The 26,007-nt window shown below is 51.5% G+C and overlaps 1 protein-coding gene across 1 annotated transcript in view; it reads right to left on the bottom strand.

Moving 5' to 3' along the window:
- Positions 1–22,394, bottom strand: part of LOC112121589 (stonustoxin subunit alpha-like) — a 29,757-nt gene extending 7,363 nt beyond the window's left edge. Inside the window, exons 1-3 of the mRNA XM_029912794.1 lie at positions 22,235–22,394; positions 21,590–21,635; positions 21,353–21,399 (exon numbers count right to left, since the gene is read on the bottom strand). Of these exons, the coding sequence (XP_029768654.1) occupies positions 21,353–21,399; positions 21,590–21,635; positions 22,235–22,394 (253 nt within the window). The remainder of the gene's footprint in view (positions 1–21,352; positions 21,400–21,589; positions 21,636–22,234) is intronic.
- Between the last annotated feature and the right edge of the window lie 3,613 nt (positions 22,395–26,007).

Below are 26,007 nucleotides of genomic sequence, written 5' to 3'. Positions count from 1 at the left end.
GATTTCTGCGCAAGTTTCATTGTTATTATGGTCAATGACCAGTAGATGGTGGACATGTATCAAACTTTTTCTTTGATTTCTTTCTTCTCAGAGGACTTTAGGTTTTACTCATTTCAAATACATACAGTTTTCTGTATTAGCCCACTTTGACAGCGTTAGACTGCTTCTTAAGGGTAGTAAGACCTAGTGGTCAGATCACTCCTGTCCTGTAGCCATAGCTCTTTAACAGTTGGGGAAGTCTGGTGTGGGAAAGGATCTGGAAATTTGGGTAGACAGGAAGCGATCCCAGGAATAAGTACTACTTTGGGGAGAGAAACCTGTTACTGTTTCTTTAAGGATCCAGGACCAGGAGCCTTGCAGAGTGGATGGCCCTCTCACCCAAACAGTTGGGGAAGGGGGCTAGCATAGATACTCCCTTCTCTTGTAATAAATGGCCTACAAAATTTACCCTACATGTGAGCTCAACTGTAGAAATTCATGAAATGTCACAATAAACTATAACAACAAATGTTGATGGGACAAAGTGCAAAAGGGAGAGAGGGAGACTGAATTCATCCAAACAAAAAGGCTCCCGATACAACTCAAGGACTGTGTTACAATCTTGGCTGGTAAACAAGAGACATGTGGGACCAGAAATCAATGGACCAAAATTGGTGTAGTAGGTCTATTTGGTGAACAAAATAATGGGAGGGGGGGATATTCCACTCATTGCTTCCCTTTGGGGACCTTAAAGAAAAGACTGTGGCAGGAAAAGAAGTTGTCTGACAACCGCAATACTGGCTGACTGAAAGACAGGAGAACAGCCCCCCCATCTCACAGGGCCCTGGGATCCATCCTGACATCGTTGGGTCTTCACTCTCCTAATCCTGAGAGATGTCCTGACCAGAACAGGCCAGTGGGGGGAACCAAATCACACTGTCAAATCCACTAGCTCTGATTAAATCCAAAATGCTATCTGGGATGTGAGTCTTTGCGTCTCTCCCACCTGCCCTCTCAGCATGTCCTTTTCCTTCCCCGCTTTATTTCCTTGTCTTTCCTGTCCCTCTTCTTTTGCCTTTTGTTTAATAGGAGTTTGGCTTAGACGGCCAAGACTGTATATTTTTCAACACTGCTGTGAGCCTGTGACCTGAGAGGTAGCTAAAAGCATTGCCTTAGCAGCATTGCCTTAACAGCCTGATGCTGGTACAAGTTTACAAGGCATCAGAGTGGCTAATAAGACTGTGTGTTGTGCCTGTGTTTCTCCAGCAGGGAGGCTGCAAGTGCCTGAACCACAACCCTGGCTTTAGGAGGAGGGCAGGGGGATCTCCCGCTCTAAGGAGGGAAACGAGAAAGACTGTTTGAAGTACAGCCCAGCCACAGCCAGATAGATGGGGAAAACTTTAAGGAAGATCCCCAGTCCATAGCTCGAAGAAGCCATGAGGAGCCTCTAATGCAGGCTGGGAATAGCTGAGTCAGCAGATCTGTGGATGATGCTGACGAGCAGGGAATCAAAAGGTCGTAGGACTCAAAGGGACCTCCAGAGGTCATCTAGTCCAGTCCCCTGCACTCATGGCAGGACTAAGTATTATCTAGACCATCCCTGACAGGTGTTTGTCCAACCTGCTCTTAAAAATCCCCAATGATGGAGATTCCACAACCTCCCTGGGCAATTTATTCCAGCGCTTAACCACCCTGACAGTGAGGAAATTTTTCCTAATGTCCAACCTAAACCTCCCTTGCTGCAGTTTAAGCCCATTGTGTCTTGTCCTGTCCTCAGAGGTTAAGAAGAACAATTCTTCTCCCTCCTCCTTGTAACAACCTTTTATGTACTTGAAAACTGTCATAATGTCCCCTCTCAGTCTTCTCTTTTCCAGACTAAACAAACCCAATTCTTTCAATCTTCCCTCACAGGTCATGTTTTCTAGACCTTTCATCATTTTTGTTGCTCTTCTCTGGACTTTCTCCAATTTTTCCACATCTTTCCTGATATTTGATGCCCAGAACTGGACACACTATTACAGTTGAGGCCTAATCAGTGCAGAGTAGAGTGGAAGAATTACTTCTCATGTCTTGCTTTCAACACTCCTGCTAATACATCCCAGAATGATGTTTCCTTTTTTGCAACAGCGTTACACTGTTGACTCATATTTAACTTGAGGTCCGCTATGACCCCTAGATCCCTTTCTGCAGTACTCCTTCCTAGCCAGTCATTTCCCATTTTGGATGTGTGCAACTGATTGTTCCTTCCTAAGTGGAGCACTTTGCATTTGTCCTTATTGAATTTCATCCTATTTACCGCAGATCATTTATCCAGTTTGTCCAGATCATTTTGAATTTTAATCCTGTCCTCCAAAGCATTTGCAACCCCTCCCAGCTTGGTATCATCCGCAAACTTTATAAGTGTACTCTCTATATCATTATCTAAATCACTGATGAAGATATTGAACAGAGCCGGACCCAGAAGCAATCCCTGCAGGACCCCACTCGTTATGCCCTTCCAGCATGACTGTAAACCACCGATAACTGCACTTTGGGAATGGTTTTCCAACAAGTTTTTCACCCACCTTATAGTAGCTCCATCTAGGTTTCATTTCCCTAGTTTTTTTATGAGAAGGTCATGTAAGAGAGTAACAAAAGCTTTACTAAAGTCAAGTTATACCACGTCTACCACTTCCCCCCATCCACAAGGCTTGTTACCCTGTCAAAGAAAGCTATCAGGTTGGTTTGACATGATTTGTTCTTGACAAATCCATGCTGACTGTTACTTATCACCTTATTATCTTCTAGATGTTTGAAAACTGATTGCCTAATTATTTGCTCCATTATCTTTCCAGGTACAGAAGTTAAGCTGACTGGTCTGTAATTCCCCAGGTTGTCCTTATTTCCCTTTTTGTAGATTGGCATTATATTTACCCTTTTCCATTTTTCTGGGATTTCTCCCATCTTCCATGACTTTTCAAAGATAATCGCTAATGGCTCAGATATCTCCTCAGTCAGCTCCTTGAGTGTTCTAGGAGTGGTAGAAGCAGCCCAGGGAAGGAATGAGGGACTGAGGGAACAGTTCTTGGCTGCCTAGCATAAGGTGCCTGGACTGAAAATCAAAGGAGTGGGTGGCCCTGGGTTCTCCTACCTCTTCCCCAGCTGGAAGGGAATTACAGGGCTCAGAACTAAAAGAGACCAAGAACAATGTGTCCCAGAGAGGGGCTGTGGGCCTGGTCTAGAGGCCACTAGTCTTTGGGTTTTCCTGTTTTGGGCTCTTCTGTTATCCTGCATGAGGTCTGGACTAAGAGGTGACCTGCCCAGAGGGCTAGGCCCCGGTAGCAGCAGACCACTGTGGAACCAGGAGGATTGACAAGGGGATGCTAAAGTGTAAACCTCCCTGCATTGCTGTGTCCTGGCACAAGAAGGCATTCTGGCGGTGAGTGCACCCTATACCACCCATGGTATTCATAAGAATTCCCTGTTTTATGCAAATCCTTGCTAATGTTCTAAAACCGTGCTCATATTGGGTGTTTATTTAGTGCATTTCCTTCCTCATGAATACAATTCATGTTATTAGAAAATCAGTATTTCCGAAGTGTAACAATTGTGATCACTCCTGTGTAAGCCTATTTGTGTTTCAAAAGCTCTTCAATATTAGGCCCAAATGCTAGTGCCTATGGAATAGGGGTATATTGGCAACATGGACACTGAGGACTTGAGCAGAAGGTGGTTTATTAAAGCAAATGGCTAAAGACTCATGTTTGGACATGAGCTGAAGACCCCAGCAAATCATTTATGGAGTTCAGAGGATGAACAAAGTAATTTGGATCATGCAGCCTGTGGAAAGACTCTGAAGTCCAGAAACTAACACATAGGAAAAAGGGAATTTGTTAAGACAGCTCAGAGTTGCTACTATTGGCCAGGTTGGCAAAAGTCTGACAAACGGGCAAATCTTGCTTTTCCAGTCACCTGGGTGGCACGCTTGGACCACCTGCTTACATCTGAACTAGGAGGTGTGATGGTGCTGCCCAGGGGAGCCTGCTGAGGTCACTTAATTAGGGTGAACTGCAAACAGAACGGGGCAGACAAACCCCAGAAACTGGTAGTTATTCCAATACTTAGATTTACCAAGGCAGCACATTCGGTCTGGGATGTCTTTACTTCTATGAAAAGTTCCAATACTGTTTACAGGCATTAATAGTGCAACATTAGCATTACAAGGCCTTTTAACATAAGGTGTGTTCTTATGTATCACTTTCAACATGTTCAAGGGATTTTCCAAAAGATTAGGCACATTTAGGGTGACCAGACGCCCCGATTTTATCAGGACTGTCCCGATATTTGCTTGTTTGTTCTGTGTCCCGACCAATGTTAGGTCGGGACACTGGACAAACAAGCAAAGGCTCCGGAGCCCGGAAGTGCTCGCGCCCACCCCGCCCCGACTCCGCCCCCTCCTTCCCCCATTGGCTCCCTCCCTAAATCCCTGCGTCTTCCCCAAGCACGCCATTCCTCCTCCCTCCACAAGTGCTGGAGGGAGGCCCCGGAGACGCGGGGGAGCGCGGGGCCGGGGTGAATGAGAGTCCGGCCTGGCCCCGAGCGCAGGCAGGACTCAGTCGGGTGGTAGGGAGAGTAGGGGGGGCGGCCCGCGGGGCCAGGCGGCGGCTGTTCTCCCCCCCAGGCAGCGGGACTCGGGAGCAGCCGCTGCTGCAGCTCCCACAGCTGCAGGGGGAGGAAGCAGCCATGTCGCTAGGCGGCTGCAGCTATGGCGCCCGAGAACCCCCCGAGCCCGGGCCTGTTGCGGGGACCCAGCAGCGCGCATGCTGCGCCCAGCCCCTGGCCAGCCCCGTTCGTTCACCTGTGGGACCCGAGCGGGACGGGGGGGCTGGGGCCTGCTGCCCCCACTCTGGGGCCACCCCGCAGGATTGCACCAGCTGGGCAGCCAGCCCAGACGCGACTGGCCAGGTGCTGGGCGCAGCGTGCGCGCTGCTGGGTCCCCGCAACAGGCCCAGGCTCGGGGGGGTTCGTGGGCGCCATAGCCGCAGCTGCCAAGCTTGGCCAGTGGCCGCTTCCTCCCCCCGCAGCAGTAGCAGCTGCAGCAGTGGCTGCTCCCGAGTTCCGCTGCCCAGGTGGGGAGAACAGCCGCCGCCTGGCCCCACGGGCCGCCCCCCTACTCTCCCTCCAGGTACCGCCCAACTGAGTCCTGCCTGCACTCGGGGCCAGGCCGGACTCTCACTCACCCCGGCCCCGCGCTCCCCCTGCATCTTTGGGGCCTTCCTCCAGCGCTTGCGGAGGGAGGAGAAAGGGTTGGTTTTTTGCTCTGCCGTCGTTTCTTTTTTTTTTTTTTTGCTCCGCCTCTGCCCCGCCCCCCCAGCATCCCAATATTTGACCTGGGTGATCTGGTCACCCTAGGCACATTGTACATTTTTAGAGTTCTTGGTAATAGCAACATATTAGTTACAAAAATTACCATTAGCAATAGCAACAAATCCGTTGCAAGTGTCCATTTAGAATTATTTTTGTCATGCCACACCTTTGGCCCAATACCATTGGGGCTTTTAGGGTTAACCTGTGGCTGCCCTTTGCAAAATCAAGTTCTCTTTTTCCTCCTTGTCCTGAAGGATCAAACCCTGATTTCTCTTGCTCAGCAGAATTCACTGGCTGATGGGGTGGGCTCTCTGTGCTAACAGCTATTAGCAAGTCTTTCTTCTCCCTAACAGCCAGGTAATTTGCATCAACACAGACACTAGCTTTTAGATTTTCAGCTGCTACCAATTCCAAGGCTGGACTTTGTCTGAAAGAGATACCATTTATTTTTACTAGCAAGTTAGACTTGAAGTTCCACATGGAATCAGATGTTATGTTCACGGAGAGACCACAAGTTATATCCCGAGTGTCTAGAGAGGAGAGTGTACCTGCCGTCCCCTGCATTCTTGAGAGATTAACTGCACAGCTATCCAGTGTTTCCTCTTTCAACAACCTTGTCTCCCCAACAAGCTGGCCAAGCGCAGCCACTTGGTTATAGGGCTGCTTAACTTTCTTAACAGCTCTTACTTTATTTGAGACCTTCTCAAAACTATCCACACTGGATCTTTCGAAAGGAAAGTCAGTGGATCCATTCACAACAGAAAATTTCTGGCTGTTAGGAACGGAAACTTCCTTGATTAAACCACTTTCACACCCTTTAGCTGTGGCAAGCTGCTTGCACAGATTACCATGAGGATTTCTTTCCCTAGCAGCTTCTCTAAGCAGCAATTCACCCCTCACAGAAATTCTGCCCTTACCCTCTTTACCTGGGGTTTGCTCTAAAGGAACAGTTTCCTGAGCCACAACAGACTCCTTCTGGGTCTTACTTACATCCAGGATCACCTTTGGCTCATCAGGCGGATTTCTACACAATCCCCTTTCAGGCAAACTCATAGACTCACTAGATGAAAGGTCAGAAGCATTCTCCTTTCCTTTGCCACACACAAGTTCAGGAATCTTTTCCTTCTTGCTACAAGTTGTCAAACTGTCAGTAGGCAACACAATCAAATCACCTTTCTGCTCTCCTTGTGCCCTGGCTAGGATATCACCCTGATCAGACAGAGTTGCTACATCCTTTTCCAACCACACATTAGCAACAGGCAAAATACAAGCACCAGAACTGTCTGGTCTCTGGGATTTTGCTAAGACACTCACTGGATGCAACCTAGTTCCAGTGCCATTCTCCCCAGCAGACACAGACTTAGGACCATTCCCCTCCTGGGCTTTAGTTGAATTCAGAACCAAATCTGAGACAACTGCACTATTCTCAACCCTCACAGGCTGAAAGGCACCTTCTGTCTGCTCCACAGACAAAGAAGAGCTGGAGAAACCTTCCCCTTTAGCAGACACACAGCTCGGGATTTCATTTCCCTTGTCCCAGCACACAGGGCTGTTCACAGACAACTGCTTGGAGACTGAGGTAGCTTCCTCCATAGGCAAGTCAATACCCCTGACAGACCCAGGCACATTTCCTTCACTGTCACTATTCTCCACACAGGTAACAGGTAAGGGATAGGGACATTCATCTTCCACTATCCTTGTCTTCCTAAACTGCTGACTATATCAAACCATTAGCTCACAAGGCTGCCTAGGCTCATCCAACCTTTCCCTGCCTTCCTCTCCTTTGTACCAGCACACAGGGCTGCTCACGGACAAATACTGGGAGAGTGGGGCAGCTTCCTTACCAGGCACACGGCCACTCCCAATGGATAAACTGCTGTTCTTCTCACTACACTGAGCTACTGCCAGGAAATCACAGTTACCCTTTTCAGGTTCACTTTTACAAGCTGTACTAGCCAACAATCCATCACCCATCCAAAATCTACCCTTTCCTTCCTCAGTTAGGGCTTCAACCTGACCAGTCACTTTAATCTGCTCCAGAGAAACATTTTCCTGACCAATGAGATTTTTCTGCTCTCGATCTAACTCCAGATTCACTTCTGAGACATTAGACAGACATTCAGACACTTCATTCACAGACAAACAGCTCTTTTCCTCAGACAAACATTTGGAGAAACCCTCCCCAGGCAAATCATTGCCCAGAATAGACACAGGTTTAAGATCATTCCTGTCCTGTGAGTGGCTACCTGGACTGAACAAAGCTTTAACATCTTCCCCAATCAAAAGATCCTTAGGCAATAACTTCCTTACCCCAGCTATAACTTCGTGCTTAGCACCATTCCATTCAGGGTGGATTCTGGCTAAAGGCACACGTACAGTAAACTCATAGAGGACTACAACATTCACACTCTGATTTGGTAAATAATCTTCCTCTTTGACAAGATCTGCTTTAACAAGAGTGATGTTAGAAGCCATAATTTGCCCTAAACAGCTTTTACCATTGACTTTTACACTCTCTATGAATTTTTCATTACCACTCCCATACAGAGCATTGGCACAACTTGTGGGGTCATCTTCTACTGAGCTTACACTAACAGCATTTACATAAAAGGTGGCAGTGTTGGGGTACATTTGGTTACACCCAGACAACTGCTCAGAGTTATACAACATACCAACATTGTTATAAACTGGACTTTCAAGAGGATACAATTTCTGCTGTTCTTCCCTCGCTTTTTTGACTTGGAGCTTAAGTCTGGCCGTCCCCTATTGCATCTGGCGAATCCTTTCCTCTCTTTTAGCAGCTTCTTTCTTTCTTTCATCCTCCTCCTTCTCCAGCTGGGCCCAGGCTTGCTTCTCTCTCATTCGAATTTCTGCCAGTTTTTGATTATGTTCAGGTTGCAGGCTCTCTCTCAGGGCTTGCAGTTTACTTGCTGCCTTTTGCATTCTAATTGCTTCTGCAGCTTCTGTAACATCAGGTAAGGGCTGTGCTCCTGTAGGGTGACCAGATGTCCCGATTTTATCGGGACTGTCCCGATATTTGCTTCTTTGTCCCGCGTCCCGACCAATGTTAGGTCGGGACACTGGACAAACAAGAAATTTTGCTCTCCCGGAGGGACTCTCGCCCCCCCGCCCCGGCTCCGCCCCCTCCTTCCCCCATTGGCTCCCTCCCCAAATCCCCGCCCTGGCCCTGCCTCTTCCCCAACCACGCAGCATTCCTCCTCCCTCCCAGGCTTGCAGCTGCATGGCAGCGCAAGCCTGGGAGGGAGGGGGTGGTGGCAGCGCCTGGATCCTGGAGCTGGTGAGTCAGCTCCGGCACCCGGGCACCGGGCGGGCAGGCAAAGGGGGGCTGGCAAGGGAGGGAGGGAGATGGGGGGGCTCAGCTCTGAGCCCCCCGCCGCACCAGAGGGCTCCGGGAGCGCAGCGTGGAGGCTGCTCCAGCCCTGCAGCTCGTGGGGCAGCGCAGTGGGTCCAGGCGGGGGCAGCGTGGAGCGGGCAGGGGCCGGGTGGGTGGCGCGGGGGCAGGGGCCAAATCCCCGCTGCTGCCGCGGAGCCCTGTGCCTCTCCTGCTTGGCTGCACTCCAGCGGCTCCTTCCTGGCGGGAGGGAGACTAGGCGCGGGGGACGTGCGCCGCATGTGCCCAGGGCAGCGGGAGGCGCGTCCCGCCAGGAAGGAGCCGCAGCCGCGAGCGGGAGGGAGAGGCGCGGGGCTTCCTGGCAGAAGTGGGGATTCGGCCCCCCCAAAAAGCGGCGGAGCAAAAGAAAAAAAGTGGCTCCACGGGGAGGGTCCCAGGCCCCTTTGAAACTCCTTTTCTTTTTGCTCACCCCCCCCCACGTCCCAATATTTTATATCTCTGATCTGGTCACCCTATGCTCCTGCCTCCTGCTCACTGGCCATTAACAGATCTCTCAGTTCTTGAATTGTAGCTTTCTTTCTAAAGCTTATCCCCTTTTCTGAACACAAATCTTCCAGGGCTTTTTTGCCAAGGCCCTCATATGCTCTTTGCTCATCCATTGCAACTGCTCTTTAACCAACCAAACTCTCAATACCAAAATTCAAATTTGGATAGCGTGGGGTTCTGACCCAACGCTTAATTGCCCTGTTTCTGTGGATCCTAGCATGACTACGCCACTGTGATGGTGCTGCCTGTGGGAGCCAGCTGAGGTCACTCAACCAGGGTGAATTGCGAACAGAATGGGGCAGACAAACCCCAAACGCTGGTGGTTCTTCCAATACTTAGATTTACCAAGCCAGCACAAAACAGCTTCTATAGTACCTCACTGGTTACTCAGAAGTCCAAGCAACGCAGTTCCCTTAAAGTGCCCAGCCTCAGGCCTCCATCCAGACAAATCTGTCAGATATGATGATGATTACTGAAAATCTTATCTCATCATATAAAAGAAAAGGTTCTTCCAACCCCAAAGGGTCAGCCACATACCCAGGTCCAATTATAACTTAGATCTGACCCAAAATACACGTTATAGTCAATTCTTATTAACTAAACTAAAATTTATTAAAAAAGAAAAGAGAGAGAGAGAGAGAGTGTTGGTTAAAAGATCAATACACAGACAGACTTGAATTGAATTCTTGAGGTTCAAATACATAGCAGAGATGAGCTTGTAGTTGGCAAAAGTCCTTGTTCATATTCAGGGTGGCTCCAGTCAATGACTGGGGATCTCAATCCTTGTGGCTTAAGGTTTCCCCCTCTTGAAACCCAAAGCAGATCTGAGATGAAGTAGGATCATGTCCCAGGGTTTTTATACATTTTCTGCAGCCTTTTGGCCTGAGAAAACAATAGGCTTAACTCTCTTGCATCTGAAGAAGTGAGGTTCTTACCCACGAAAGCTTATGCTCCCAATACTTCTGTTAGTCTTAAAGGTGCCACAGGACCCTCTGTTGCTTTTTACAGACTCAGACTAACACGGCTACCCCTCTGATATTTGTTCTGTCTGTTATCTCTTATGACAACTTAAATCCTTTTATACGTAATAAAATAACTTTTGTTTATTAATAAACCCAGTGTAAGTAATTGTTACCTAGGGGGCAAACAGTCTGTGCATAGCTCTCTTTACTTTGAGAAACAGGGCAAACAATATGAACTTATACCGTATAAAATTGTAAACAATGGAAGGCGGATTTTTCAAAGGGTTCAGGTCCCACTGGGGCTGTGCAGTTGGGCGCTGAGAAAAGTCTCTTTTAACTGAGCCTTCCCAGAGCTGAGTTAATCTCAGTGTCTGTACTCTGCAGAGGGGTGTGGCCAAATCTCTGTGTCTGTGCTGGAGGAGGCCTGGAGTGTCTGGCTCAGCAAGACAGAGGCAAGGGGTGTCCATGCTGGCAGAAGGGTTAGGCTCAGTGGTATCTCAGCACATCAAGCGACAGTCCCAAGGGGTTTACAATGAGGGAACCCGTCACAACCATTATCTCTTTTATCTTCACTGATAGCTCGATTTATATGCAGTAGCAGTGTTATACTAGCACCCAGAACCCCAGTCAGGATCAGGACCCATCTGTGCAGGGTGTTGTACAAATACATATCCCAATAGTCCCTGCCTCACACATCTTACAATATATACGTAAAATGCGAAAAAAAGGAAGCTGGAGCTACGGTTGCTGTGGGAAAGCAACGCTTTGTGTTCTTCACACCCTTGCAAAATGAAGAGGGGAAGCAGAGCTGGGGAACTGTAATGAGAGCACTCCAGCTGTCAGCGCTGCTCCCTGGGCAAGGGACTTCAAGTTTGCCCCACAGACTGTACCCTGGGGCCAGAACTGGCAGAGCAGTTTTTCAAATCTATGTCTAGATTGCAGGGAGGAGTGACAATTTGGATTTCAACAGTAAACATGTTGTAACCTTAAATATGGTGTGAATATTCATCACCCCATAAAAATGTCTGATTGGTCTATAATGGCCTAGGTGATCTAGGGGTCACTTCATGCTGCCCACTTCTATACTGTACACAACTGAAAATAATGTAATTTATCTGGAACCAGGGGGTGGTGCAATAAAATCCTATTAAGATACTGCAGGGATTGTTTAGGGGCAGAGTGAAATTGCTGACAACATTGCATTAAATAGCCCCATATGACTATCAACTATGTACTAAAGCAGTGGTTTCCAAACTTTTTTGATCGCGCACCCCTATCAGTAAAAAAATTTTGAGCATGCACCCCCTGCCGCACCGCAGGGCCGACTCTACCATTTTTGCCGCCCCAAGCCTGAACTGCCCAAGCAAAAAAAAAAGGCGCTTGGACTCCCGCCCGAACTGCCGAAGCAGCGCTGCTCCGGAAGCGCTCCTTCTGCCACGCACCCCGAAGGACTCTCTTGCGCACCCCTTGGGTGCACACACCCCACTTTTGAGACCACTGTACTAAAGTACTAAAGCTGTAGATAGAGGCAAGTTCTTTTAATTGCTATGCTACATAAAAAACAGGATAAAACCTCAAAGGTCCCTTCACAAAAACCATTTCTGACCTAAAACTCAGCAGAGACAGAGGACTCCTCACTTACAAAGAGAAACCAGCCAGGGGAAAACTAAACAAGCTCAACACTTACCTGAAGACATAGCAAAGCAAATGAGATGGAGTAAACAAAATCCTTATGGCGGAGGAGCAGACGCAGACACATGACTTGCTTATTGAATCTGGAGACAGTCAAAGTAATACAATGGGCTTGGCAGGGTGCTGATCTCTCGAGAGTGCCCCTTGGTGTGTTGACGGGGTTGTAAACTCGTTCCGGGTCTGGCCTCTCTAGTGGGGAAGCTCAGTAGCACTGCGAAGGGATCAGTCTCAGCCCTCCCGCCCCGGGGGTTCTCTCCCCGTCCCTGTTCCCAGGGAACAGACAACTTAGGATCAGGAAAAAGAACAAGAGGAAATGAAATATACAGACACTCCCAGCTGGGCCACTGGCCTCCTTTCCCTCAGAAGGGTCTTGGACGGGCTGCGGTCCAGCTCAGTGTCTGCTGCTTCGCCAGCAGATGGAACATGGTACAATCCCCTTCACCGCAGGAGACTTGGCCCTTCTTTCAGGCAAGGCCAGGCCTCTCACCTGGAGCTCAAGGCACAGCTCTCCCCCCAGACCTGCCCACTACTGAGCTGCGCTTCCCGCGTCTTGAACTCCCTCTCCACTCTTGACATGACTCGCAGATCCAGCAGGGTGGGATTTGCTCCATCCCAGAGCAGCTCCTTGACCACTTCCTGCCTGGTGTGGGGATTAAACACCCCCTCACAGAGCTCAGCCTAACACACAAAGGGCATCAGGATGCACATACTCAAAATAGACTTGATTTTAATGGACTATATACAAAAATACTGCTCCCAGAGGAATGCAGACCTTCCCCATACAGGGAAGCTTCCAGAATAAAGTACCCATCCTGCCCTAAATACAAACACTCCAGCTCAGTTAAATAGTATCATTTCTACAATTGAGAGAAAAAGCAATTTAGCAGCACCTGATACTTATGGTCTAGATTTCTGTACAAAATTCAAACCCCAGCAGCTTGAGCTGTAGCCCTTGAGACTACATTTAACAGCCCAGCTCCAAGGCGGATGGGCTCAGATCAGACACAGTCCTGGAGACAAAAGTGTCACCAGAAAAAGAACAAATAAAGAATTCTGAAGTTTGTACAGGCCAATATCGTTCCAGTCTGACAAAGAGATTTGCTTAAATCCTTACCTGGCGGATGGATTCCTGACTCTAATAATACAAATTATGCAGGAGAGTTCGGGAAACGTTACTGCTTTATCCAACAGCTTCACACAGAATCTCCCCAGAGAAGGAAATGAGCAAACCTGAAAGTGAAACCATCATCCCCAGTTGCTGCGTTTCTGGGAACGCACTCAGCAATAGAACACTCCCATCCCAGAGACCAGGGGCCCATCTGCTCCAAACCAGGGCACTTTGCAAGGACACAGACTCTAGTGAGATTAAAGCAAAGAATCTAGAGATAAAAGTCCTGTTTGAAGAGATATTACACATGAACTAGTAGGGTTACACTTCCAGCCTCCCAACCGAAAGAGGAGATTCACTGAACAATGTGGGCAGAGATCAAAGAGACAATCTTCTATCTGCGCATCAGTTGACACTACTAGAGTATGGGAAGAGCCACGTCTGGTGTCAAGGGGCAGAGAGAGAAGAAATTATTTAATTGCCTGTATAGCACAGGTAGGAGCCTGGGTAGTAAACAAGGGTGTGGGACAGCTCTGGGCCCTTGACTTCCTCAGTATCCTACCCACCCTGTCAGTCCAGCTGACTTTTTTGTTAAGAAGCATGAAAATAAGATCTAAGGGGGCTGCTGGCCCCTCACTGAAACTTAGTGGGGTTTTGGTTGGCCTTCCCCCTATACCAGAAAAAAGGGGAAGGGCTGCAGAGGCGTCAGGATCCTGAGACTGACAGTCCCCAGGGCCAGTGGGGTAAGACCAGAATACAAGTCAGCTGGATTGACAGGGTGGGTAGTACACAGGGGGACTAGAGGGCCCAGAGCCTGTCTTCAGTGTCATCTGGGGCTGCCAGAGCAGAGTCAGGCAGGGCCCGGGAGAGTGCACCAGCTCAAGCAGCCAGTGCTGCAGAAGCATGAAAGCGCTAGTGCTGGGCTGAGTCTCCTGCTCTCGCAGCAGGGCCACGTGTTCTGGTCTGGGGGAAAGGAAGAGACTTGCCCCTTCCCGAAGTCTCTTGGGAGGGAGAGTGTTAGGTGCCAAGGAGGGCACATGGACTTTCTGGAGGCCAGAACCAAAGGTGGAGAATGGGATCCATCACACAGAGTCCAAACCCATTCTGGGCAGTGCCACACCAGCACATCCAGTTCAGGACTTGTAAATTTGTTGTTACTGTGAAGAGTAGCGGGGCTACTCAGGGCTACTAAGGGAGACCAGGGCTTAAAAAAGCCCGCTCCTAAGCGACCAGAGGAGCTAGCGAACAGAAGCAGCTAACAGGGGAGTTTGGCAAGGGAGTTCTCCAGGAGGAGTGTGAGGGGGGGCTAGAACTCAACATTCTTTAAACTTAAAAGCCCCAAACACCCCCCTGGTATAAACAAAACAACAACAAAGGAACCATCTGCAGGAGTAAAAAGAGACTGCAGGCAGAAGTCCAGCAGCAGAGTGGGGGCTAGTCAGTTTATTGCACCCAATGCAGCATGTATGATTACCTGCCCTATGGGCGGGTGGCGTATGTGTGCATTCGGTGCAAGGAGCTCCTGGCCCTCAGAGACCATGTACAGGCTTTGGAGACCAGAGTGGCTGAGCTGGAGGAGCTGAGGGAGACAGAGAGGTACATAGATGAGACTTTCCGGGACACAGTAGAACAGTCCCACCCCTGGTCTGACAACCTCTGTGCTGTTGACGAGGATGAAAGTCTCAGGGAAGGAGAACATTCAACTGGAGCAGAGGGAAACAATCCCATAGTTGGGACCCTCCTTCCAGATGATGTTGTGGTATCTTCTCGCACTGAGGTTACCTATACAGGGGTGGGAACTCCAGTTATTAGGAAGAGACAGGTATTAGTAATGGGTGATTCGATCATTAGAAACATAGATAGCTGGGTTTGTGATGACCAGGAGAACCGCATAGTGACTTGCCTGCCTGGTGCGAAGGTTGCGGATCTCTCGAGGCATCTGGACAGACTTCTGTGTAGTGCTGGGGAGGAGCCGGTGGTAGTGGTACATGTAGGTACCAATGACATAGGGCTGGATAGGAAAGAGGTCCTGGGGGCCAAATTTAGGCTGATAGGTAAGAGACTGAAGTCCAGGACCTCCATGGTAGCCTTCTCTGAGATGCTCCCAGTTCCATGCACAGGGCCAGTTAGACAGGCAGAATTGCAGAGTCTCAATGCATGGATGAGACAATGGTGTAGGGAAGAGGGGTTTAGATTTATTAGGAACTGGGGAAATTTTGGGAAAGGAGGAGCCTATACAGGAAGGATGGGCTCCACCTAAACCAAAATGGAACCAGCTTGCTGGCAGTTAACATTAAAAAGGTGGTAGAACAGTTTTTAAATCAAGAGCTAGGGGAAAGCTGACAAGTGTGGAGGAGCACGTGGTTCGGACATCGCTTAGAGGAGGATCTATTAATAGAGAATCTCTATGTCCTAGTGAGGATGAGAGGATGGAAAATGATAAAATCCAGGTGTGGTCTTATCAAAGGAAACCATGTCGGGTGATGAGGCAAAACCACTGGGGGTCACCCAACCAACACAGCCTACCCTGCAGAGTGAAGGTGAGCTAAGTGGGACCTTGAGGCCACAGAGAAATTGCAGAGCCTCCCGCTGTCACCAAGACTTCCACATGGACTGGTGCTGTGAGGACACATCCTTTTTCAGGGAGGAGAGCAGTGTGATGGGTATGCAAAGCAGGGTGTTACATTTCCCATCAGCCTCAAAGCCTTATACTAACTGCTCAAGCTAAATATCTTACATGATCTAGGCCCATAGGCATCTTATGTTGCTGCTACATTAAATACCTGTAAGTTACCGGTATGGGCTACAAAAAGAAAGAAAGAAAGAAAGAACCCTTTTGCTCACCCGCGCTCTGAGGTAGGAGCCAGGCCTCTGGACAGATTTTTGTGATTCTGAGGTTTTACTTTTGAGTTATTGTCTGAGTAAAGCCAGACCCATATAAGGATGGTCATTGGACAAGCAAGTGTGTGGAGACTCTGCAAAAAGGCCTGGAGGCGGAAGAATAAATGACAGGACAGGGTAGAGTCACCCCAGCCACAGGAGGGTGCATGGGGACAACCAGCTCATCTACAGGGGATCACTGGAAACTGTGTCGGTCCCATCTCCAACACTCACAGTCTCACTGACAACGTTCCTGGTAAATCAATAAACTCTTCTGGGAATATGGCTGGGAAATAGAAATCCACTGAATCATTGAGCATCATTTCTGTAGCTTATCTAAAGGGGAAAGACATGAGCAACACCTAAAGATAAAAGATACAATCATGTCTTTCAAGGCCAGTAATTCTGTACATTGTCTGCTGTTTACAGCTGCCAGCAGGGCAACGTCTCTCCGCTCCCTTCCAGGAACTTTCTTATTTCGAGTTCAAACTCCTGATTTATTTCACTACAGTTATTTAGCTACGCCCATGAAAACATTTACTATTCATCTAGCCCAGAGGTAAGTGTACTATTGTGGAATGTGTCCCCATCCCGGGGCCTGTGCCCCAGCTCAGTATGTGACCAAAGGTCAACTGTTCCCTAATGACTCTTCAGCTGCCCGATAATCAGTGCTCAATTTGTGCCAGGGCTTGCCGGGCATCAGCTCTGGCACCTCTAGGCCTGGCAGTTCATAGCCCTGGCACCTCTGAGCTGGCAGCAACACTTATGAATGTAAAAGATTGCTTGAACCCCAGCTCCTAACTGTTTGAGCCCTGGAACTTCTTTCATTACTAATTAAACACTGCCCGTAATCTCTGGTTTGGGTGGAGAAAGACATGACGAGAGGATACAGAGATGTCCTGCTATGAGTGGGATGACATGTGATGTGGGAGAGATAGAGACACCCTGGAAAGGGTGTACAAAATGGGGAGGGATATTGATAACCCAGGCATGTAAGCAGACATGGGTGGGATTCAAACAGTCCTCAGCTTGTGAGGGGATGGGGAGACAGTGTCATGTTCTCCACACACAGAACTCACCTGACACAAAACATGAAAAGCAAGGAAATTGCAAGTTAAGACACATGAATGGACATACTGTGATAGACCCAGAACAGTTGGGAACAGCAGAGTAGTAGAAGGGAAATATACTGGCCACTGGATAAGCAGTTTTCTGTTCCCTGAGTGACCAGAGCAGGGGCTGCTCCAGGCTAATGAGAACACCTGACTCCAATTAACCTGCTAAGAGTCAGGTGAGGCTGTTAAGCACCTGACTCTAATTAAGGCCCCTCTGATGCTATAAAAGGGCTCACTCCAGTCAGGCCTAGGGGAGCCAGAGGAGAGGAAGTGTGTGAGAGGAACTGGGAGCAAGAGGTGCAAGAAGCTGAGAGTGAGTAGGCGTACTGCTGGAGGACTGAGAAGTACAAGTGTTATCAGACACCAGGAGGAAGGTCCTGTGGTGAGAATAAGGAAGGTGTTTGGAGGAGGCCATGGGGAAGTAGCCCAGGGAGTTGTAGCTGTCATGCAGCTGTTACAGGAGGCACTATAGACAGCTGCAGTCCACAGGGCCCTGGGCTGGAACCCGGAGTAGAGGGTGGGCCCGGGTTCCCCCCAAACCTCCCAACTCCTGATCAGACACAGGAGGAGTTGACCTGGACAGTAGCCTCTACCAGAGGGGAAAGTCTCTGGACTGTTTCCTGACCCACAGGGTGAATCTGTGAGGCGAGCAAATCCGCCAATAAGCGCAGGACCCACCAAGGTAGAGGAGGAACTTTGTCACAATACTCTCTACTCCTCCACCAAAGGCACACACTTCACTACTCCCACAACCACTGTACATCCCTGAGCACATACCACAACTGTAATTCTGCTCTCCTCAACCCCCTATTCTGCACACAAACCTTTGGCAAACTGCCCCCTCCCAACACTATTAGTTAGGGATGTTGGGTGTAGTTGTCTGCAGTGGGTAGTTTTGTGAAGGAGGTGGGAGCCTGGCATTTCTAGGGTTCAGAATTAAGGTTATGGTCTGTAATCTGCGAGGTATGGTAGTTCTAGGAGGGAAGGCAAAATGGAACTGCGTACAGAAGGGTTTGGATGCTGGTGTGGCCAATGCTGTCTCTATGATTGTGTCCAGTGCGACATCTGCAATGACAAAGGGGAGAATTTTCACAAGGAGTGGGCTCAGCACACTGCTGGTTTGCAGGCCCAGTACAGAAAACTGGAAAGTTCAACAGTCATCACTAGGGCTGGGTCCAAATGAGCAAGAGAAATAAGTGATGCCTCATGTGCCCACATCCATGTGTCACAGGGAGACACAGATAAGGGAATGTGGTGGTGGGGATGTGGTACTGTATCCTGTCGTTGTAACCAGCTCACGTTTTTTGTTATTGCTTGTGGCGGGGTCAGACCACCCCGCCTTAGCCCAGACAGAGTTAAGCCCCAGGAACTGGCAGCGGAAGTCCTGCTTCCCTGGGAAGACTGGGCATGCTCCAAGTGCTACAGGAGTATAAAGGGAGGGAGACCAGCTCAGTCTGGGCTGGAGTCCATAGGACAAGGATCTGCCAGGGGAGCTCCTGCGGAGGGCCAGCCACAGCTGCTGACTGCACCGGGAAGCGATGCCGTCCACAGCCCGCCTGCACCCCGGCGATTGGAGGAGACCCGGGAGGAGACCGGATCCGCCGAGTACCGAGGACCCAACGACTCCTGGGAGACCCCAACGGAGAGCCTGGTAGGAAGTGACCCCGGGAGGGTGACAGAGTGGTACCTTCCCCACCCCCCCACCCCCGGGGAAACTCAGCGTGTTTCAGTCGGAACCCCCCCGCTGAGTCGGTGGCAAGCCACTACACCACTGTTAGGGCCCCGGGTCGGGGCCCCCCTACCGGGGCTGTCACACCCCAACACAAAAGACTCTGGCTGCTAGGCCACGCTACCCTCCACCCAAGGGTCGCTTTATGGACTCTGGCCGGTAGGCCCCACTGCCCTGTAGCCAAGGGCCGTATTATAGACTCCGGCCGTGAGGCCACGTCTCCCTGCATTAAAGGAGACACCATAGACTCTGGCCGCTAGACCACACTGCCCTGAATTAAAGGGCTATTTTACGGACGGTGGCGGATAGTCCACGCCGCTCGTACCCTGGGGGGCGTGGACCACCACACGTGGTACCAGAAGTGGGGAGTCACCCAGGACCTGCTAAGAGGTCCAATACACGGAGTCTAGACGAGGAGCCCCCCCCCCCCCCCCCGCCGTCTAAGATGGATACCGAGAAACTTCTAAAGTGGTTGCTGGAGAATCAGCAAGAACAGGTGGCCCAACAGCAACAACAACAGGCGCACCTGCTGCAGCAGATGGCCAGCCAGCAGCAGTTACAGATGACCCAGCACCAGGAACAGCAGCAGCAACTCCTTCGGGAGTTGGCCGCCCAACAACAATTACAACAGGAGCTCCTAGTCCAACAAGTGGCAACGTTACTGCGACCGCCAGGAGTTCCCGCCCCCACATCCACAGGCGCGGGGCCTGGAGAGCCCCCAGGGGGACTGCCGGTTCGCCTCACAAAGATGGGACCAGGCAACGACCCCGAGGCATTCCTGGTCACGTTCAAGCGGGTCGCCACCGCTGCTCGGTGGCCCCCAGAACACTGGGCCACGATGTTAGCCCCTTATTTGACGGGACCGGCGCAGATGGCCTACCGTAACCTGGATCCCCGAGAGGCCTTGGACTACCCCCGGGTGAAAGCGGCCATTTTAGACCAGACCGGCATTAGCCCCGAGACTTACCGCCAGCGGCTCCGTAAAGAACAGTACCCTCCTGGGGCTCGGCCTCGGGCCGTGGCCCAACGGGTACGGGATCTCTGTTGGAGATGGTTGGAGCCCGAGGGCTTGACCGGGCCTCAGGTAGCGGAAAAGGTGGCGCTCGAACAGTTCACCCAGATCCTCCCAGCAGGAAGGAAAGCATGGGTGCAGCGTCACCGACCGGCAACCCTGTCCACGGCCGTGGGCCTGATGGAGGATTACTTGGCTGGCGAGGAAGCCCAGACCCCCCCCACCCCCAAAGGTCCGGAAACCTGAACCAGAGAGACGGGCCAGATAAGGGAAGCCCTTGGGGAGCAGGGGCTCTGGAACCTGCCTCCAACACCCGCCCCGCACCTACTAACCCTCACAGCCCCGGACCCAGGCGGGAAGTCCCTCGGAAGCTGATTCGAAGGGAACGGCACCCTCAAGGGGGACGGAGCCCAACAAGGGAAGACAACCGACCCTCGGAGGGCCGGAATCGCTGCTGGGAGTGCGGACAAGAGGGACATTTTCAGCGGGAATGTCCTTTCATGGATTGCAACTATGGGCAAGTGTGGGTGGCCGGACACAGAGCCCGGAAAAGGGGGCCAGGGAAATTGGTCCCTGTGTGGGTCGAGGGGATCCACACGAGGGCTCTTGTAGACTCAGGATGCAGTCAGACCCTCGTACGGGAGGGGCTGGTCCCGGACCTTAAGACTTTCGGGGGAAAAGATACACTTACAGTGTGTCTGTGGGGACATCCATCCTTATCCCACCGCCTGGGTGAGGATCAGGAAGGTCAGCAGGAGGAAGTCCTCCACGTGGGCGTGGCCCCCAGATTGGCCTACCCCGTAGTGCTGGGACGGGACTGGCCAGAATTTAAGGAGGTCCTCCAACAGTATCAACCGTCAGCTCCACAAACTGAAAGAGCTACGTCTCCAGGGAAGGAACTCTTCGGACACACGCCGGAGGCAGACCCCGAGGAGGGGACGTCTATGGCGGGACAGACGCCCACCAAAGCCCAACATCAATCCATGGAAGAAACTCAGATAGAACTGGAGCGGGATATTGACTTTGTGAGGGAGCAGAGAGAAGACCCAACCCTGAGTAGGGCCTGGGAGCAGGCCGCTGTCCCCGGAACGAGAGAGGATGTACCTCCGAGACCTTCGCAGGGGCCACGGTTCGAGATCCAGCGGGACCGCCTATATCGGGTGGTGCAGGAGCCACATACGCCGGAGGCCCTCCGACAGCTATCGGTTCCCCGGAGGCTGCGATGAGGCCTACTACACTTGGCACATGCCAACCCGTGGGCTGGACACCTGGGGCGGGAAAAGACCCTTCAGAGGGTGGCCCGCCGTTTTTTTTGGCCCGGCATTCACCAAGAAGTCCGGGAATATTGCGTGTCTTGCCCAGAATGCCAGCGGGCTGGACCAAAAGGTGTACCCCGAGCCCCGTTAATACCCATGCTGGTGGTCGGCGTACCCTTTGAACATATCGGAATGGATTTGGTTGGACCCTTAGAAAGAAGCAAGACAGGGAATTGATTTATTTTAGTGATCGTGGACTACGCGACATGGTACCCCAGGGCTGTTCCCCTCCAAGCGGCCACGGCGCCGGTGATTGCCGCCGAACTCGTGAAGGTCTTCGCTAGGGTCGGGATACCCGCGGAGATCCTGACGGACCAGGTACTAATGTATCCTCGAAACTGATAGCAGAGTTGTGCCACCTCCTGAATATACGGACACTCCGAACATCAGTTTACCATCCACAGACGGACGGTCTGGTGGAGCGTTTTAATGGTACCTGGAAGTCCATGCTGCGGAAGTTCGTAGAGGAAGACCCCAGCCATTGGGATACACTATTGCCAGCCCTGCTGTTTGCCATAAGGGAAGTACCCCAAGCGTCGACCGGGTTCTCACCCTTCGAACTTCTGTACAGCAGGCAGCCACGAGGGATCCTGGACCTCTTAAGGGAAGACTGGGAGACTCAGGAGACTCGAGTACTCGGGACCACCCAGTATGTGCTGCGTCTCTGAGAACAGCTCCAAGCCTTGGGGGTTTTTGCCCGGGAGAATCTGCGGCAGGCCCAAGAGACACAGGTACGGTTATATAATCGAGGGGCTAAGACACATAGTTTTAACCCCGGGGACCGGGTGTTACTCTTGTTGCCCTCGGCTGAATCAAAGCTCCTGGCCAAGTGGCAGGGACCTTACGAGGTGATCCGACCGGTCGGACCCGTAGATTATGAAGTCTGGTTACCTGGACGACGGAGGGACACCCGGACATACCACGTGAATCTCTTAAAGGCCTGGAAGGTCAAGGAGGCCTTATTCATCACCTTCTCGCCCCCAGATCCAGAACTGGAACCCCTAGCAGGGGAACCCCAAGACCACAAGCCAGCTACACTTGGGGCCGGCCTCACCCCAGCACAGCGAGAGCAAATATCGCAGCTTATAAAGGACTTCCCCGATGTGCTATCAACCCACCCAGGACGAACCAACCTGATGAGCCATCATATCGCGACGACGCCTGGCCAGAAGGTGAGGGATAACCATCAACCCATACCCTGGAAGATGTAGGCCACAGTACGACAGGAGTTGGATACAATGCTTGAGATGAGCGTAGTCGAGGAGTCGAAGAGTGGATGGTGCAGCCCCATTGTTCTGGTCCCGAAACCCGACGGGACCACCCGATTCTGTATCGATTTCCGGAAGGTTAATGCCATCTCTAGGTTCAACGCATACCCAATGCCCCGGGTGGAAGAACTCCTAGAACGACTCGGGGGAGCGAGGTATTTGTCGACCCTAGATTTAACCAAAGGATACTGTCAAATCCCCCTTACACCCAACTCCCAGGAAAGAATGGCCTTCCCAACACCATTCGGCCTCTTCCACTTTGTAACCATGCCATTCGGATTACACGGTGCCGCAGCGACTTTTCAGCGGCTGATGAATAAGTTCTTGATGCCTCACGATCAATATGCCGCGGCGAATATAGACGACATTGTGATCTACAGTAGCAGCTGGAAGGACCACCTCAGACACCTCATGGGAGTCCTCCCAGGCCCTCCGAGCAACCAGGCTCACGGCCAATCCGGCGAAATGCCATCTCGGCCAGGAAGATGTGACCTACCTCGGGTACGTTGTAGGGGGAGGGAAGTTGCGCCCGCAAATCAATAAGGTACAAGCTCTTATGGATACGCCCACGACGAAGAAACAGGTACGCCAGTTCTTGGGACTGGCCAGGTACTATCGCCGCTTTGTACCAGACTTCGCATCCATAGCTGCACCTCTATCAGACCTGACGAAAAACTCCCAGACGCAACAGGTACAATGGTCCGACCCGTGTGACAAGGCCTTCAGGACACTGAAAGACCGACTCGCGGTCTTTCAGAATTTTACAAAGGAGTTCATCCTCCAAACGGATGCGTCAGAGGTGGGCTTAGGGGTGGTGCTCTCCCAAGAATGGGAGGGGGAGGAACACCCCCCTCGAGAACAACACTACTCAACAATAGAAAAAGAGGCCCTGGCTGCGAAATGGGCCATTGATGCCCTGCGCTATTATTTACTGGGGAATACCTCCAAATTGATCACTGACCATGCCCCCCTCAGATGGATACACAGCATGAGGGACGCAAACCCCCGAATCATGCGCTGGTACCTGTCGCTCCAACCATACGACTTCCGCATGTTTCATCGTCCGGGTAAGGCGCACGCTAACGCGGATTTCTTTTCTAGACAGGGAAAGGAGGACGGGGAGACGGACTGGCCCCGGGGACGGTCCTTCTTAAGGGGGGGGGTGTGGTGGGGTCAGACCACCCCGCCTTAGCCCAGACAGAGTTAAGCCCAGGAACTGGTAGCGGAAGTCCTGCCTCCCTGGGAAGACTGGGCATGCTCCAAGTGCTACAGGAGTATAAAGGGAGGGTGACCAGCTCAGTCTGGGCTGGAGTCCATAGGACAAGGACCTCCCAGGGGAGCTCCTGCGGAGGGCCAGCCACAGCCGCTGACTGCACTGGGAAGAGATGCCGTCCACGGCCCGCCTGCACCCCGGCGATTGGAGGAGACCCGGGAGGAGACCGGATCCGCCGAGTACTGAGGACCCAACGACTCCTGGGAGACCCCAACGGAGAGCCTGGTAAGAAGTGACCCCGGGAGGGTGACAGAGTGGTACCTTCCCCCCCCCCCCCCCGGGGAAACTCAGCGTGTTTCGGTCAGAACCCCCCCGCTGAGTCGGTGGCAAGCCACTACACCACTGTTAGGGCCCCGGGTCGGGGCCCCCCTACTGGGGCTGTCACACCCCAACACTAAAGACTCTGGCCGCTAGGCCACGCTACCCTCCACTTAAGGGTCAGTTTATGGACTCTGGCCGGTAGGCCCCACTGCCCTGTAGCCAAGGGCCGTGTTATTGACTCTGGCCTTTAGGCCATGTCGCCCTGCATTAAAGGGGACACCATAGACTCTGGCCGCTAGGCCACACTGCCCTGAACTAAAGGGCTATTTTACGGACGGTGGCGGATAGTCCACGCCACTCATACCCTCGGGGGTGTGGACCGCCACATTGCTTTTGTGTGATTATAAGAGTCTGCTACTTTATTAAAAGCTTTGGATACAAGTTCCCAATTCCTCCTTTTCTCACGGGCTCTCACATGGCAACGCATTGTGCAACCAAACCAATTCACTAACAAAATAAAAGACTATTAAAATAACAAGCAGCATTTTGAAAAGTCATTGCATGCACCCCAGCTGCTTGTCCACAAATAACAATCTTAAAAGTACAGAAAAGTACACAAAAATGCAAGGGTGTGCAGAAGTGTCATTATCTAAAGAGCAAGTGTCATAGTCTCACTAATAGAGGAACTGGATGTCAGAAGCATACCTGCTCTTCTCCTCACCCCCATTCCACATACTAGATCTATGGGTTGTGCAGGGGTGAAGTGAACAAGATATATCTGCCCATTCCAGTTCTTGGCATGGTTCATAGCCCACTCAACTCCAGAGTTCTCCAGTGGTTTCCTTGGCTACAGGACATGGTAGCATGGAGGAACCTCCATGGGGGTTGGTGATGGGTCCAAGTCCATGGGGCTGGATGCACTGCATCTAATAGTGCTAAAGGAGTTGGCGGATGTGATTGCAGAGCCATTGGCCATTATCTTTCAAAGCTCGTGGCGATCGGGGGAGGTCCCAGATGACTGGAAAAAGGCTAATGTAGTGCCCATCTTTAAAAAAGGGAAGAAGGAGGACCTGGGGAACTACAGGCCAGTCAGCCTCACCTCAGTCCCTGGAAAAATCATGGAGCAGGTCCTCAAGGAATAAATCTTGAAGCACTTTGAGGAGAGGAAAGTGATCAGGAAGAGTCAGCATGGATTCACCAAGGGCAAGTCATGCCTGACTAACCGAATTGCCTTCTATGACGAGAACTTGCTCTATGGATGAGGGGAAAGCAGTGGACGTGTTATTCCTTGACTTTAGCAAAGCTTTTGATATGGTCTCCCACAGTATTCTTGCCAGCAAGTTAAAGAAGTATGGGTTGGATGAATGGACTAAGGTGGTGTGGTGGGCCTGGCACCGCAGCGCCCCCTTGTGTCAAGGGTAGGATGGGGTGTTGGCACCTCACCACTCTACAGTCCTTGGGGCCGTCCCTCTGCAGGCAGCCTGTTACGGCCTCTCGGCCTTTCTCTCTACTGTCCCCCTGTCTGGAGCAGTAGCGCAACCTAGCGGTCAGAGTCTATATAAACCCCCTTACGAGCGGGGTAGCCTGGCCTATCGGTCAGAGTCCATATAAACCCCCTTACAAGCGGGGTACCGTGGCCTAGCGGACAGAGTCCATATAAGATCCCTCACAGTTCGGGGGTGAGGGGGTAGGGGGACTCGGGCCCGCCCTCTCCAATGAGCCAGGGCCCTGGTAGTGGCAAGCTTTCCTTGTCACTTGCTCGGTGGGGATCCGCCCGCAACACGCCGAGCATCAATACAGCTTTAACGCCGTTTATCTCTATAGTTCCCCTGGGTCACTTCCTACCGTGAATACCAGTTCCTCTGCGGCAGGGGGTCCTCCGGTCTGTTCCTCCCCGGTGACGCCCTCCGTCGGGGTCTCAGGTAGTGCCTTGGCTTGGCTGCCTCCCAGATCCTGGCTCGCAGGCCCTCCCTCTGTAGGAGCTAGCGGCGTGCGTCCTTCTCCTCCGGTGGTCAGCCCAGACTGAGCTGATTGGCAGGCTTTTATATCTGATCTCCAGTTGGAGCATGCCCAGCAGAGCTTCCAGGGCATGGCTTCCTCTGCTAGGAGAGAAGGGTAAACCCCTGCTGTACCAGTGCGGGGCCGCTCTGCCCTGCTGTACCAGTGCG

The sequence above is a fragment of the Terrapene carolina genome, unplaced genomic scaffold (genome assembly GCF_002925995.2).
Source record: "Terrapene carolina triunguis isolate 2854851 unplaced genomic scaffold, T_m_triunguis-2.0 Scaffold246, whole genome shotgun sequence".
NCBI classification, from domain to species: domain Eukaryota; kingdom Metazoa; phylum Chordata; order Testudines; family Emydidae; genus Terrapene; species Terrapene triunguis.
This window is presented reverse-complemented; position numbering and strand designations above follow the sequence as displayed.